Here is a 15058-nt window from a genome sequence, read left to right as displayed (position 1 = left end):
GTATGGCAACTGCTTGGCCTCCGACCGCAAGGCACTACAGAGGGTAGTGCGTACGGCCCAGTACATCACTGGGGCCAAGCTTCCTGAACAGCTAATCAAATGGCAACCCGGAGTATTTTCAATGACCCCATTTTATTTTTTTGTTACGCTGCTGCTACTCGCTATTTTATTATCTATGCAGTCACTTTACCACTACGTACATGCACATATTGCCTCAACTAACTAGTACCCACGCACATTGACTCGGGACTGGTACACCCTGTACATACAGTTGAAGACGGAAGTTTATATACACTTAGGTTGGAGTCATTAAAACTAGTTTTTCAACCACTCCACAGATTTCTTGTTAACTATCGTTTAGGCAAGTTGATTAGGTTTCAATACTTACAGTTGAAGTCAGAAGTTCACCTACACTTAGATTGGAGTCAATAAAACCGGTTTTGGAAGGCGGTTAGGACATCTACTTTGTGCATGACACAAGTACTTTTTCCAACAATTGTTTACAGACAGATTATTTCACTTAAAATTCACTGTATCACAATTTCCAGTGGGTCAAAAGTTTACGTACACTAAGTTGACTGTGCCTTTAAAGAGCTTGGAAAATTCCAGAAAATGATGTCATAGCTTTAGAAGCTTCTGATAGGCCAATTGACATCATTTTACTCAATTGGAGGTGTAACTGTGGACATATTTCAAGGCCTACCTTCAAACTCGGTGCCTCGTTGCTTGACATCATGGGAAAATCAAAACAAATCAGCCAAGACCTCAGAAAATAAATTGTAGACTTCCACAAATCTGGTTCATCTTTGGGAGCAATTTCAAAATGCCTGAAGGTACCACATTCAATTGTACAAACAATAATACGCAAGTATAAACACCGTGGAACCACGCAGCCATCATACTGCTCAGGAAGGAGACGCGTTGTCTCCTAGAGATGAATGTACTTTGGTGTGAAAAGTGCAAATCAATACCAGAACAACAGCAAAGGACCTTGTGAAGATGCTGGAGGAAACAGCTGCAAAAGTATCTATTTCCACAGTAAAACGAGTCTTATATCGACATAACCTGAAAGGCAGCTCAGCAAGGAAGAAGCCACTGCTCCAAAACCGCCATAAAAAAGCCAGACTATGGTTTGCAACTGCACATGGGGACAAAGATCATACTTTTTGGAGAAATGTCCTCTGGTCTGTTGAAACAAAAATAGAACTGTTTGGCCAGAATGACCATCGTTATGTTTGGATGGAAAAGAGGGAGGCTTGCAAGCCGAAGAACACCATCCCAACCGTGAAGCATGGGGGTAGCAGCATCATGTTGTGGGGGTGTTTTGCTGCAGGAGGGGCTGGTGCACTTCACAAAATAGATGGTATCATGAGGCTGGAAAATTATATGGACATATTGAAGCAACATCTCAAGATGTCAGGAAGTTAAAGCTTGGTCGCAAATGGGTCTTCCAAATGGATAATGACCCCAAGCATACTTCCAAAGTTGTGGCAAAATGGCTTAAGGACAACAAAGTCAAGGTATTGTAGTGGTCATCACAAAGCCCTGAACTCAATCCTATAGGAAATTTGTGAGCAGAACTGAAAAAGTGCGTGAGCAAGGTGGCTTACAAACCTGACTCGGTTACACCAGCTCTGTCAGGAGGAATGGGGCCAGAATGCACCCAACCTATTGTGGGAAGCTTGTGGAAGACTACCCGACACATTTGACCCAAGTTAAACAATTTAAAGGCAATGCTACCAAATACTAATTGAGTGTATGTGAACTTCTGACCCACTGGGAATATGATGAAAGAAATAAAAGCGGAAATAAATCTCTCTACTATTATTCTGACATTTCACATTTTTTAAATAAAAAGTGGTGATCCTAACTGACCTAAGGCAGGGAATTTTTTACTAGGAGCTAATGTCAGAAATGGTTAAAAACGGAGTTTAAATGTGTTCGGCTAAGGTGTATGTTAACTTCCGACTTCAACTGTAGTCTCGTTACTGTTGCTCTTTTATTTGTAGTAAATAGTTCTCTTAAAACTGTGTTGTTGGTTAAGAGCTTGTAAGTAAGCATTTCATGGTAAGGTCTGCTACACCTGTTGTATTCGGTGCAAGTGACATAATTTGATTAGATTTTTAAATGTTTTACTGCAACAGGAATAGAGTACACAGACGTTTCGGCTTTACAGCCTTCTTCAGTGTGTATGTACAACACATACAAAGCAATCAGTCCACATTGTAAGCCTGCTGTGAATCAAAACATTGGTGATTCAAAAGCAAATCTACATTCTGATTGTGTAGTCGAATACAATGGATACCTAGAGCTATGAAGTGCTACAGTTTGATCAAGAAGAGAGGCCATCGTTGACAGACGAAGCTAGGAAACACATGAAATACCAAAAGAACTTGGATCACTTTATTTGATTTTTTTTCTACATCTCTGGAAACTTTAACACACCGTCTCAGTACAGAATGACTAGTGACACACACACGCACATACAGAAACACGTACACTCACAGACATACACGCTTCAGTTACGACTGATCTTACACTGTACATTCTGAACTCTTCAGCTTTACAGGACTCAATGGTGGAGGTTCAGTCATATTCATCCATACGTTACCTGAAATGACCACTGTCCCAATCTTCATCCTCATCTTTTAAAAGTCTTAGTCGTGTTTCATCAATTCGATTTAGAATTAAAATCAAAACTTGTAGAGGGGTTGGGTTTTGTAGTCCAATAAACAACATTGGACTACATTTCTCAGTCTGTGTCATTCCCCTGTGAGCATTTTACTGTAATGAGCACTTCTTGTTGCAGCCGTGCGTGGAAGCCGGGGGGTGGCAGGCCTTCCTGTAACAAGGGGAAAGGCAAGGAATGTCTGATGAACGTGGGAGAGAAGAGGTGCGCCAAGGCTCAAAATTGAGGAAAGGGGGGTGCGGGGGGAGGACAATGAACACCCAACCAGGAGGTGCAGTTTCAGGAAGTCTTGGCTCCTTGTCTTGATTTTCTAGTCAGGTGTCTCATCCAAATATTCACACAGGACTGACCCTGCAATAACAACCTTTGACCCCACTGTTTTGACCCCTGAGAGGTCACACAGACAGACAGGTGAATAAGAATACTGTGTGTGGCCACAACAGGTACACACACTTGTTGGGAGGAACTACAGTTGAAATAGCATTGACAGTTGGTTTGGAGGGGTAGGGGTGTGGGATGGTCCTGGATGAGGAGTGGGGTAGTAGAGGTGGGGTGTCTATTTGTGCCTGCTGCCTCTCCTCTTCATGGCGGCAGTACACTGGGGGCAATACCACTTCCCCTTCGGGGCTTCTGTTAGGCCCACGCAGCCGTAGTGGAACCACTCGATGGGACACTGCAAACACACAAAGGGCACTCAGGTTAGCTCTCATACGTCATCTCTCATTTGATAAAGTCCTATGTGAAAGTAATATGGTAACAGTTCTAGAAAATGAGAAAAGCAAATGGAAACTTACATCTTGATTATCACAGCCCACCATTTCTCCATAAGACACCTTTAACAAGAGAGAAGCCATTTTAGTTAACCTGTCAGCTGTAGGTGTGAGCTGTCCAGTGTGAGAGAGTGTCTCTGGATGTGTGTGTACCTGGTTGCAGATGCAGTAGCGGGGCTCGTTGGGGTCGTAGGTCCAGTCCACCTGGTTGTTGGTCTCAGACTCTGGGAGGGCCGAGGCCTGCTGCGACAGCTCCTGGGCCAGGGCTGAAGAAGAGGAGCACGACGACAGGGACGAAGAAGACGAGGAGGACGACGACTGGTGGTTGGAAGACTTGGTGTTGCCTCTATGGAGGGGCAGGGGAGAAAAGACTGGACAGTTTAGACAAGATCTAAACTTTTCATCTTTATTTATTTATTCATGCTGTGGAGGTGGAATTGAAAAGCATGGCTGGCATAATGTGGCGTGACATCATGGCACTGAACACTGAAACTAAATGATGTAGCGTGTTTGGCCTGACATCTGTTCATCTGATGTGGGGTGATTCAGGGTGGATTGACAAGGTTTAATAAGGCATGAAAAGTGATATCACTGGAGAAGACCACTAGCTAGGGCTAGCTTGAGCGTACGGGGGCTGTGTGTGCGCGCGTGTTAGTTGTGTGTGTAAGTTGTGTCGTACTTGGTCTTGCGTCCGCCGCGGGAGTCGGAGGCGACGGCTGAGCCGGCTGGGGTGAGGGTCTGGGTGAGGGTGTTGGCCAGGGCGGAGGTGGAGGTGGAGTAGGCCCCCGTGGTATCCCGGGAGGTCAGGGAGAACTCCCTCCCTAGCTGGAAGTCATTGTTCTTAATGGCCTCGTAGCTGGCCTTCAGACTGCTAGTCCTCCTGCCCTCCTTCATCTGACATGGAACGGGAGAGGGAGGGAGAAGGAGGGCGCAGACAGAGAAAGAAGATGGGAAAGGCAGGTAGAGAGAGAGACACACACATAGCCATGAACAGGGTTAGTTACAGTTGTAGGACACACATCAGTTACACATTCAAGGACATTTGTCCCAATTAGATAATTCTCAGAACAGACAGTCTGGGTCAAGATACTGATACCCATCCCCATCAGTGCAGCACTCATCTGAATAAAATCAGAGGGCAATGGAGTTGGGTGTATGTCTGTGTGTGTGAAAAATAATGTGTTTATACCTGTGCGGTGGCCTGCACAGCCTGCGCTGCAGCCATGGTGATGGCCCCTGCCCCAGCCCCGGGCCCAGCAGGCAGAGAGCTGAGGTTGTAGGAGGCCAGGGGCTGGGATGAGTTTACACTGTACACGTTGTTAGAGGCTGAAGTCGTGCTGTTGGTGCGACAGCCGGGTGTGTTCTCCTTGGAGGCGTCTGACGTGAGTGTGGAGAGCAGGGCTTCAGATTTGAACTTCTTCTCCGGGACGTGCTCTGTAGTGTGGTGGCTCGGCTGCGTGGTGTACTTCCTCTCTGTGACACAGAAACAAGACATTAATTACTACCTTCATTACCTCGCATAGGAAAGCAGCAAATCATCTATACAAGCAAGGCTCCTTAGAAAAATGTATATTGGCTTTCAACATGCAACAACTCCAAAAAGAAGGTCAGCCAAACAGCCAAGACTTGTACTTACTTTCCACGGTGGTGTGTGAGTGGGCATGGTGGTTGTTGACAGGCTGAGAAGGACTGTCCATCTCTAGGGATCCTGACAGAAGACAGAGAAAATGTTAGAGCTGGCTCTCTGTGACAACACTGACAGACACAACAGTTGACTCAACAGGGTCATTGTTAGGTCAATACTGCCCCCTAGCAGGGCTGAAATATCCCGATGGAAAGGTTGATACCATTCCACTATCACGGAATTGCAATCGAAACAAGACTAGAAAAAAGCAGCCTGTCAGCCCAACATTCTAACAGGGCCAAGAGGGTTAAGATGAAGGGGAAGGGTCTTCTATGGTGTTGTGATTGACTCACGTCTCTCCAGGATCTCAGTGATGCCAGCGTTGTCAGCCTCCAGCTCCATCTTGAACTTAGCCAGCTCCTGGTCCAGCTTCCTCAGGTGGCGGTCCACCTGCAACACACACCCCATTATATACCATACTGTTCATACCCCACAATAGATGTTGAACAAACCCTCCAAGATTTTACACATTGAATAATCACTTTGAAATAGATCAATATCAAAAGATAGAAACGTTGGAAAATGGCGTAGCTCTAACAAGACACGTCTGCGTAGCGTCCTCGAACTGTCAAACAATTTTAAGGCATTTTGACACAGTTTACCTGTTCGTTAATAGTGAATTGGAAGTTAAAACATCTACTGCATCGCCAAAGCAAAAGATGCCCAATATGTCAAAGCCTCAGATAAGGCATAGAAAAATGCCCCTCTGACAGCCCTTCTTTGGCCTTGGCGGATGCTAGCTCGGAAGAAGCACCAGCATGGTTCAGAATGGTGATGGACAAGGGTATAACAAAATTCCTAGAGACACTTTCTGAACGCCTCAGCAAAATTGATGTACTGGTCTATAAACTCCACGAAGACCAGAACGTCGCAACGGGACGAGTGACAAAGTTAGAAAAAGACCATGCTGACCACCAGGCTGCCATCTTGGACGTCTGCGAGGAAGTGGACCAAAAATACAAGAAGTTGGAAGATGCCACCTCTAAACTCGAGGAGAAATTTGATTATCACGAAGATTTCCAAAGTTGCTCGAATTTGAGACTTCAAGGTTTCCCGGAGGCCGTGGAGGGAAGAGACAATCTTCTTTCTACGGGAATGGATTCCCAAAATTCTCCTGCACACCCACTGGAGATCGACAGGGCCCATCGCACCCTACGGTGGCAGCTGCCTGGCCAGGCTGCACCCAGGGCATTTGTCATTAAATTTCTACGGTACCAGGAAACTGTTCGCATCCTCTCTGCTACCCGAGCAAAGGGAGAGCTCAAATACGGAGAAGCCAGAAGTATGATCTTTCTCCCACACTACACAAGGAGGATGGCCTTCTCCCCACTGAAGAGACTTCTGCGTCAGGCTGGCTTGGCATACGGCCTTCGCTACCCAGCAACTTTGTGGATCGAAACCAAGAATGGTGAGCGCACCTTTGACTCTGTGAAGATGGCTGAAACATACACGAGGAAAGAACTTCCTGACTTGTTCACGTCTACTACACCCTGAGGAACTGTCTTTTGAACTTGGATACAGTAGATAGTGAACTGTTAGCACATGAGGAAACAACGAAATTACTCATATGATCGACTGACTGGCTGGCTGGCTAGATGGCTAGCGTGACAATGATTGGCGAGGTAAAGTTGGATCATAGCTAATGTTGGCTGTGCTATTTTGCCAGCTCGCTATGTTTACACGGGTGTAGCTATAGCTACTATACATCCACACTATGCCAGGTAGTTACATTTTGCTGTATACTTTAATTTTACACAGAGGCCAACATTTGGTTAATGTTGTTTATATATGTCGTTTATATTACTTCAGGGAATTGTAGCTACTATTACATTTGCTGGTTTGTTTATTGTTAGAGATGTATGCTGGCGTTAGTGGTACCAAGACAGGGATAAGCTACTCACTGGCTGGCCGCCTAATTGCCAGCTAGCTGATAGCTTTACACTTGTGTATGTGCGTACATATAATATTTTAGGGGGAGGGTGAACTCAGGAGGATGGTGATTGTTTAACTACTTGTCCCTATTTAATATTTGAGAGATGATAGTTATTGTCTGGAAAAGGTTTTCATTTATTCATCATAGCTTGATGTCTTTTTTCCTAACCTGCTGGGGTGCGTTTGTGGTCATTGCTTTTGTCGCCGCACGGCACAGGTTTCAGGGCGCATTGGGGAATGCCGATTGGTTGACATTTGGGTGTGCGGGTAGGCTCTGTTGGTGACTATGAACGCACCCAGGTTTTTTGTTGTTGAGACATGCTCAAGTGGGGCTAAATAGTCTGGTCATTATTGTTGTAATCAAATTGTATTTTGTTACTTGACTAACAATATTTTCATGCTACAAGGAACAGTCAATGTACTTCTAATTCCATATAATCTAGAATGAACCTAATTCGAGCGATGCTATGCATAGCAGGTACATCTAGGCTAAAGACTAGCGTCTAAGGATATGGGTTCTTTAACTCCCTCAGTTGGGGAGGGGGTTGGGTGGGTATGTTTACTACTTTATACTTTCATTTTGTACACGTTGTATAGAGAACGCAGTTTTGTTTCTTTCCTTTTCCCTATTTCTTATTTCCTTCAAAGATGTCAGCACCTAATAACTATACATTTATGACACTTAACATTAGGGGTACTAAATGCCCAATCAAGCGCAAACACATTCTGAATGATCTGAAGCAGCATAAGGTTGATATAGCTCTTCTTCAGGAGACACACCTGACTGACTCCGAGCATGATAAACTGAATAGAGAGTGGGTGGGTCAAGTGTACTATTCATCTTTCACCTCTCGGGCAAGAGGGGTGGCCATACTCATTAATAAGCATTAACCCTTTCAGATACAATCACAGATTAAAGACAAAGGGGGTAGGTTTGTGATCATTCAAGGTTTCATTAACACTGAGCTCATTACCATTGTGAATGTGTATGAGCCTAACTATGATGACCCTAAATTTCACCAAGACATCTTTTTGAAGTTAACATGCCCATCATCAGAGATAATAATGGCAGGGGGTTTTAACTTGGTACTGAACCCTTCCAGTGATAGATCTTCCTCTAATAGTATCAGCCTCACACAGGCAGCTAAAATGTTAAAAGCAGAAATGAAACACTTTGGACTTGGGAGATTTATGGAGATTTCACAACCAAAAGGTTAAAGAATACTCATTTTACTCCCCTGTCCATAACAGTTACTCTAGAATTGACTTGTTTCTTATTCCTGCAGCCAAGGGAGGTTTAACGACTGGGTGTAAGTACTTACCAAGATGTATATCAGATCATTCTGCCCTGCTGGCTTCAGTACCAGTCAGTAGAGCATAGCCACCCTCAAGATGGAGGTTTGGCACATACAAATGTGGGATTATTTAGTAAGTCACATTTCTGAACCCTCATATAGTCCACTTTTTAGCACCACTACAACTCTGCCTCCCCCCTAATTTTATGGGAAGCTCTCCTTGCATATCTGAGGGGCAAATCATATCCTTTAGTTCAGGTACTCATAAGATGTATAAGGCTCAAGTAAATTAGTTGGAGAATGGAAAATGAACAGTGTAACATTTGACAACTCAACTCTACAAATATTACACTCAAAGCGATTGGAATACAACACCCTGACGACCTATAAAGCGGAAAATGCTCTTAGGAGAACAAAACTACTACGAAAATGGAGATAAAGCAGGAAAGTTGATTGCTTGGCAAATAAGACGAGAGGATGCTAGTAGAGTTATTAGCTCTATTAAGCTACCCAATAACACTGTTTTTCACAGTCCTGAGGAAATTACTCTAGTCTTCATTGAGTTTTATGAAACATTGTACAAGTCTGAAGGGGATGCCCCTGCCACAGTGCATGAGTTTTTGAACAAACTCAATGTACAAACTTTAACTGATGAGGATAGAGAGCACTTGGAGAAAGAGATTACATCAGAGGGAATCCATTTCCAACACTGCTGGGGGGATATCACCGGGGTTAGACGGATTCCCTGTTGAATTCCATCGATCCTTTTTACCCAAACTAATTGAGCCTCTTTGCAGTATGTTTAATTATGCCATAGAGACAGAAAAGCTCCCAGACACACGTGAACAGGCACTGATCACAGTTTTGTTCAAACTTGGGAAAGATCCTCTGCTTTGTGGGTCGAATAGGCCAATATTTCTATTGAACACTTCATATTAGATTCTTGCGAAACTCATAGCTCTTAGACTGGATAAGGTTCTTCCGGACTTGGGTGATATGGACCAAACAGGCTTTGTAAGAAACCGCTCATCTCCTGATAATATCAGAAGATTATTTAATATTATGTAGAGAATGACCAAGAATCTTGTTCATTAGATGCGGAAAAAGCTTTTGACCGCATAGAATGGAACTACCTGTTTGAAGTTTTACAGAGGATGAATATTGGACCTAAGTATGTTGGTCTGATTAGATTACTGTACAAATGTCCGGCAGCTCAGGTCCTGACTAATGGAAACATTTCCTCAAAGTTCTCTCTATCACGTGGCACAAGACAGGGTTGTCCCGCTAGTCCTCTCTTTTTTTCTTTGTTTATCGAGCCACTGGCAGAAGCTTTTAGATCTCATCCATCCATCCATGGTGTTCGTATAGGTGGGCCTGAACATCTGGTCTCGCTATATGCCGATGACGACCTCAATAAACCAGAAATTTCACTCCGAGCATTAGTTGACATCCTGAAAGAATATGGGACCTTTTCGGGATATAAGATAAACCCATCGAAAAGTATAACTTTGCCTTTTAACAGGGCAGCTATGCAGAACCCAATCTTAGACCAGTCGTTTACTTGGAAACCACAGAAAATGACATCTTGGATTGCAAATTCCTTCTTCTCAAAAAGGTTGGGGAAGAATTAGATAGATGGCGGGATTTACCAATTTCTCTTATTGGGTGGGACAATTGTGTAAAGATGAATATATTTCCAAAATTCTTGTACCCTTTTCAAACTTTGCCTTTTCCTATTCCCAAAGTTTTTCCCAAACAACTTAATTGGAAGATGTCTTCATTTCTGTGGAAAGGGAAACCCCCCCCCAGAGTGAAACTCACAACTTTATGCAAACCATACTCAGAAGGAGGACTTACTCTACCTGACTTCCAGTTGTATTACTGGGCATCTCAGTTAAAGGCTGTGTGGGTATGGCAAAATACAACAACAAGTTCACCCTCTTGGGAGACAGAGGAGGCGTGTCTGACCCCTGCTACATTAGCATCTATACCTTATATTAGCAAACCTAAAGCTTTGCTAGGTCTCATAAACAACCCTTCCATTAAAAACACTTTAAATATATGGATTGAAGTCTGTAAACAAACAGAAGGGCTTAGATCTGTATATGAACAAACACCTTTCTATAACAACCCCCATCTTACCCAAAGCGCCCTGAGAGATGGTATTACATTTTCTTGATTCAACAAAGGAATTAAAACATTTGGTAATCTCTATAGAGAAGGTGAACTACTATCCTTTCAACAACTGGCATCTAATTTTCAGTTACCTCAAACTAATTTCTTCAGGTACCTACAGGTTAGACATTACATTGCCACTCAGCAGGGAGATAGGATTCAGCCCATGAGTAAACCTAAAACTGATCAACTGTGGCTGGAAAGCGGTAAAAGGTTTCATTTCCTACATGTACTCTGGTCTTCAAGCTCTATTGGGGAATGATGAACATCTGAAAGCTTGCATGAAGTGGCATGATGACCCTGGTCTCATTTTTGAGAATGAGAAATGGGGAAAGCTCTTTTTACATGCTCAGCACAAGTTGATGCAATTCAATATTTTACATAGGGTCTACTTTATACCAGAGAGACTGTATAAGATAACAAAGTGTAAAAAGGGAGTGGGCACACTTCTGCATGTTTTTGTCCTGCTCTGAACTAAGCTATTATTGGAAAGACATTATTCAGATCTTATCACAGGTCACTAATATGAGGGTATCACTAGATCCTTCCCTTATTCTTCTTGGAGATGATTCTGTTCTACCAGTTAATATTTGTAGCAAAACCAGATTCATTAAATTGTCCGTCATTGCAGCCAATAAATGCACAACCATTATATGGAAGAGTGACACTCCGTCAAGCAAGCAGATGTGGCTAAAACAACTGTCCTCCTATATTCCATCTGAAAAAATAACATACAATTTATATAATAAACCCTTTGAATTTACTGATGTCTGGGTGGACTTTCAGAAGTTTCTAGAGACGTCACCTTAGCTGCCTCATTACTACATACTTCATTAATGTATTATTATTATTCGTTTTTGTGTTGAAATCATTTATTTTCTAGCATGGAATGTGAAGGTCATTCTGTTTCTTTTTTTGTTGTTAATTAGTGAGGCTAATATCAGTTTTGAGGGGAGGGAGAGGAGTGTTCCTGTGTTGGGGAGGGAAGGGTTTTGCACAATGTGCCCCCCCCCATGTAGCATGGTGTTTTGTGTAGGTGGAAGGAATAACATGGCATTATCGGTGTCATATTTTGATGATTGTTAAACTGTAAAAAAAAAATTGCCAATAAATATATTGTACAAAAAATATATAGAAATGTCAATATCTAAATAAATATTAAAAACATCTGAAAAGACTGGCATTTTTGTGACTTCCAAATGATTCACATTGTTTGACTGCCACCCAGTGGAACAGAGACAGCACAGTCCTGAACAGAACATTTTATATTTTATTGGGGACATGCACCCACAAATCATCTTGAAAAAGGCCACAAGCGATAAAGATTCTCCTCCGACTTCCCTTGTCCCTACCTTTTTATAGAAGTGGTTTCCCAGGACCCATGAAACAAAACAGACATCGTTCGACAGAGCTCCGTCTTGGCATTGAAATTCCAACTCACCAGATCATAAATCTGATTGGCCAGCTGTACTTTTTCATCTGCATCCTCCAATGCCTTATAATAATCCTGAAACCGAGAAAAAGCTGTCAGAGACCAAGCTGACACCATATAAAAAAATTAAAGCCTTTAGTGAACTAACACGGGCACTTTTTTACTAGCTTCGTCTTTGCTGATAGCTACTTTGAGGACAAATGTACTTACTATGACTGTGATATGTGGTTGTGCCACCTAGCTATCTTAAGATGAATGCACTAACTATAAGTAGCTCTGGATAAGAGAATCTGTTAAATGACTCAAATGTAAATGACAAAGCACAAAGAATCATCACAAAAAGTGTGGTGGTACAGCTTTATCGTAAAACATTTATGGGATTAAAAGAACAAAACCCCTTTGAAAAGGGAAATATACATAATCTGAGACTTATTTGGCACCTTTTTGATGACTCCCATCTGCTCTTCCCTCCACTCTGGCTTGTTCTTCTTTGCATTGACAAAGAACTCATTCACCCTCTGCTCCAATTGGTCCATGGCATCTACAGCAAATGGGAAGAGTGAGCTACCTGGACAGGTGTGTCTGAGACACTATTCATATGGGTTTATACTCTGCATGCATGTGGAATCATTCATATCCATTTGTACTTCAATGCTAACCAGAAGGGATGATATATATGTGGTGTCTGTGGACCCGAAGGCTTGTGATTAAAACTACCAGTGAACCGAACCACCACTAATACACCAGTGGTTCCCAACCTTTTTCGATTACTGTACCACCAACTGAATTTTGCTCTGCCCGGAGTACAAGTCTGTGTGCATTATACCAGTAGGACTATGGTCTCATGAGTCTTCTCAAGAACCCCCTATAAAAGGTCCCCTGGTTGGGAACCACTGTACTACATAGCCGTTCAGGTTAAATTCATATTGGTGTATGTTCTAATTAGCAGTTCACGTATATGTATCTAGTTATAGTCACATGAAGAAAAAAAAAGTTGACTAGCTAACGTTACATGTATAACGTTGATACTACATGTGATGTGTACGCTCCGAATCTATGTCCCCTGTCTTGTTTACATTCATTGTTCAACTTCTGTGCATGCACACACGATCAGCAAACGTTAGTTGTACCTCTATATGGAAAACAAATATAACATGACCGTATGTTGTAATTTCTATAACCCTAGCTAGAATCAAACAAACCCACTAACGTTAACTTTCTCAGGTTACTGAAAGTTATTGCAATGTTAAACTAGCCAAGTTCGCTACTGCTAGCTAGGTGTGTTAGCTATACAAATAAAATACTGCATCTATCACTTTTATTTGGACGCTAACTAGCTCATTTGTTAGGAGTTCGATTCTTTGTTCTACATGACCCTAAAAAGTGCGAGGCTGAGAATTATGTGTTTTCAACTTGAAAAATGCTCGCCGGTGAAGTGTTTGTAAACTGTCACGTTGCAGCAATGCATACTCTGAACTTGCAGGTCCATCTCTCTCATTTCCGTAAACCTGTCGCGGAGATCCATGGGTAGCTGCTCGATCACTGCCAGCGAGAAGAAAAAGCGATTATAGGAGTTAGCATGGCTAGGCTAACAGTCCGGGCGCGCTCCGGCTAGAATTATGCACATTTACGACAGTAAATACACAAATAATACCACCTACGCGTAAAATAAACGTAATACTCACTTTCGAGGTAATCCTCTAGGTACAGCATCTTGGCAAATTAGATATTTTAGGCGTTTATGACAATATTTTGTGTCTTTCAATATGGCGCCGCAAACCGCTGTGTCCCGAAGAAAAAATACCACTGACAAACTGAGGTCAGAGAAAGTGACGTCAGTAGAACGTAGAATGTGATTGGCCAGATATGGAGTTGAGTGCTAAACTTCAAAAATCCGTTAGTTCCTGTAGTTCATAGACATCAATTTCAAACGTTGACTGAAATAGCGTAATTAAGCTTTTCCAACGAGGTAAATACATTTGAATCATCAAACTTCAATGCAAATGCGCTATTTTAATTGTAAATTAATACTTATGTGTAACCTCAATGAAGGTGAGCAACAATAATGCTCATCTGGCACAATTTATATTGTGTAGGCCTACACACACATTGAATTGAGATATTATTTAACTATAACGAACACATTCAACTATAAGTAACACACTGAGAAAATAAAATAACACCCCACATTTGAATAGTCTAACAGATTATGGATCTAAGTCCATTATAGGCCTGATATACAGTGCCTTCAGAAAGTATTCACACCCCTTGACTTTTTCCACACTTTGTTGTGTTATGAAGTGGGATTAAAATGGATTTAATTATTTTTTTTTGTCAACAATCTACACAAAATATGCTATAATGTCAAAGTAAAAGAATGATTTTAACATTTGTAAAAAATATTTAAAAAGTCAATTATTTTTTCACAGTTGAATCTGTGTTTGAAATTCACTGCTCGACCAAGGGACCTTACAGATAATTGTATGTGTGAGATATAGAGATGAGATGATATTTAAATGACTATGTTAACCCTATTATTGCACACAGTGAGTCCATGCAACCTATTATGTGACTTGTTAAGCACATTTTTACACCTAAACTTATTTAGGCTTGACTAAATAACAAAGGGTTTGAATACTTATTGACTCAAGACATTTTATCTTTTTATTTTTTATTAATTTGTTTAAAAAAATATATTAAAAAAACAGAATTCCACTCTTATGTTGTTATATAGAGGCATGTTATAGAAGCACGAGAAGCTAGTCATTCATAACTTTTTTGTGCACCTTCATTCACTCTCATTTACTGTCTCACCCCCTTCTCCAGTCTCTCGCATTTGGTATCCTCTCAATATCCTCTCCTGATCTCTCTCAACCCAACCCTTCATTACAAGCCCTAACCCATCCATCCCATGCACCAAACACTGTCTCACTCCTCTCTCAATTCCCCCCCCCCCCCCATTCCCCATTTCCATCCCACCCCATCCTCATTCCCTCTAATCTTCTCATATCTCCTTGCCTCCATTGGATTGGCACACTGAAGACCACCCAGGAAGTCTATGCTGTGATGTCCTTGAATCTA

General features: G+C 42.1%; 1 protein-coding gene across 1 annotated transcript; it reads right to left on the bottom strand.

The window, feature by feature from the left end:
* Window positions 1-2378: 2378 nt before the first annotated feature.
* On the bottom strand, window positions 2379-13835 carry LOC109896719 (inhibitor of growth protein 3-like). The gene is made up of 11 exons (XM_020491037.2): window positions 13663-13835; window positions 13448-13519; window positions 12418-12518; window positions 11987-12052; window positions 5437-5533; window positions 5096-5167; window positions 4649-4932; window positions 4139-4353; window positions 3613-3805; window positions 3484-3522; window positions 2379-3362 (listed from the first exon to the last, which is right to left on the bottom strand). The coding sequence occupies exons 1-11, from the start codon at window positions 13688-13690 to the stop codon at window positions 3246-3248; spliced, it is 1284 nt and encodes a 427-aa protein (XP_020346626.1). The 5' UTR covers window positions 13691-13835; the 3' UTR covers window positions 2379-3245.
* Between the last annotated feature and the right edge of the window lie 1223 nt (window positions 13836-15058).

The sequence above is a fragment of the Oncorhynchus kisutch genome, linkage group LG9 (assembly GCF_002021735.2).
Source record: "Oncorhynchus kisutch isolate 150728-3 linkage group LG9, Okis_V2, whole genome shotgun sequence".
Classification (NCBI taxonomy): domain Eukaryota; kingdom Metazoa; phylum Chordata; class Actinopteri; order Salmoniformes; family Salmonidae; genus Oncorhynchus; species Oncorhynchus kisutch.
The sequence above is the reverse complement of the archived record's forward strand: the minus strand, read 5'-3'. Positions and strand labels throughout refer to the sequence as shown.

Bases quoted from the DNA above. Each gene is read 5' to 3' on its own strand.
- LOC109896719 (XM_020491037.2), bottom strand. From the start codon at position 13,690: ATGCTGTACCTAGAGGATTACCTCGAAA. The intron at 4,354-4,648 runs GTATAAACACAT...GTTCCATGTCAG, and splicing joins CTGTGCAGGCCACCGCACAG to ATGAAGGAGGGCAGGAGGAC. The intron at 3,523-3,612 runs GTACACACACAT...CTCTTGTTAAAG, and splicing joins GCTACTGCATCTGCAACCAG to GTGTCTTATGGAGAAATGGT.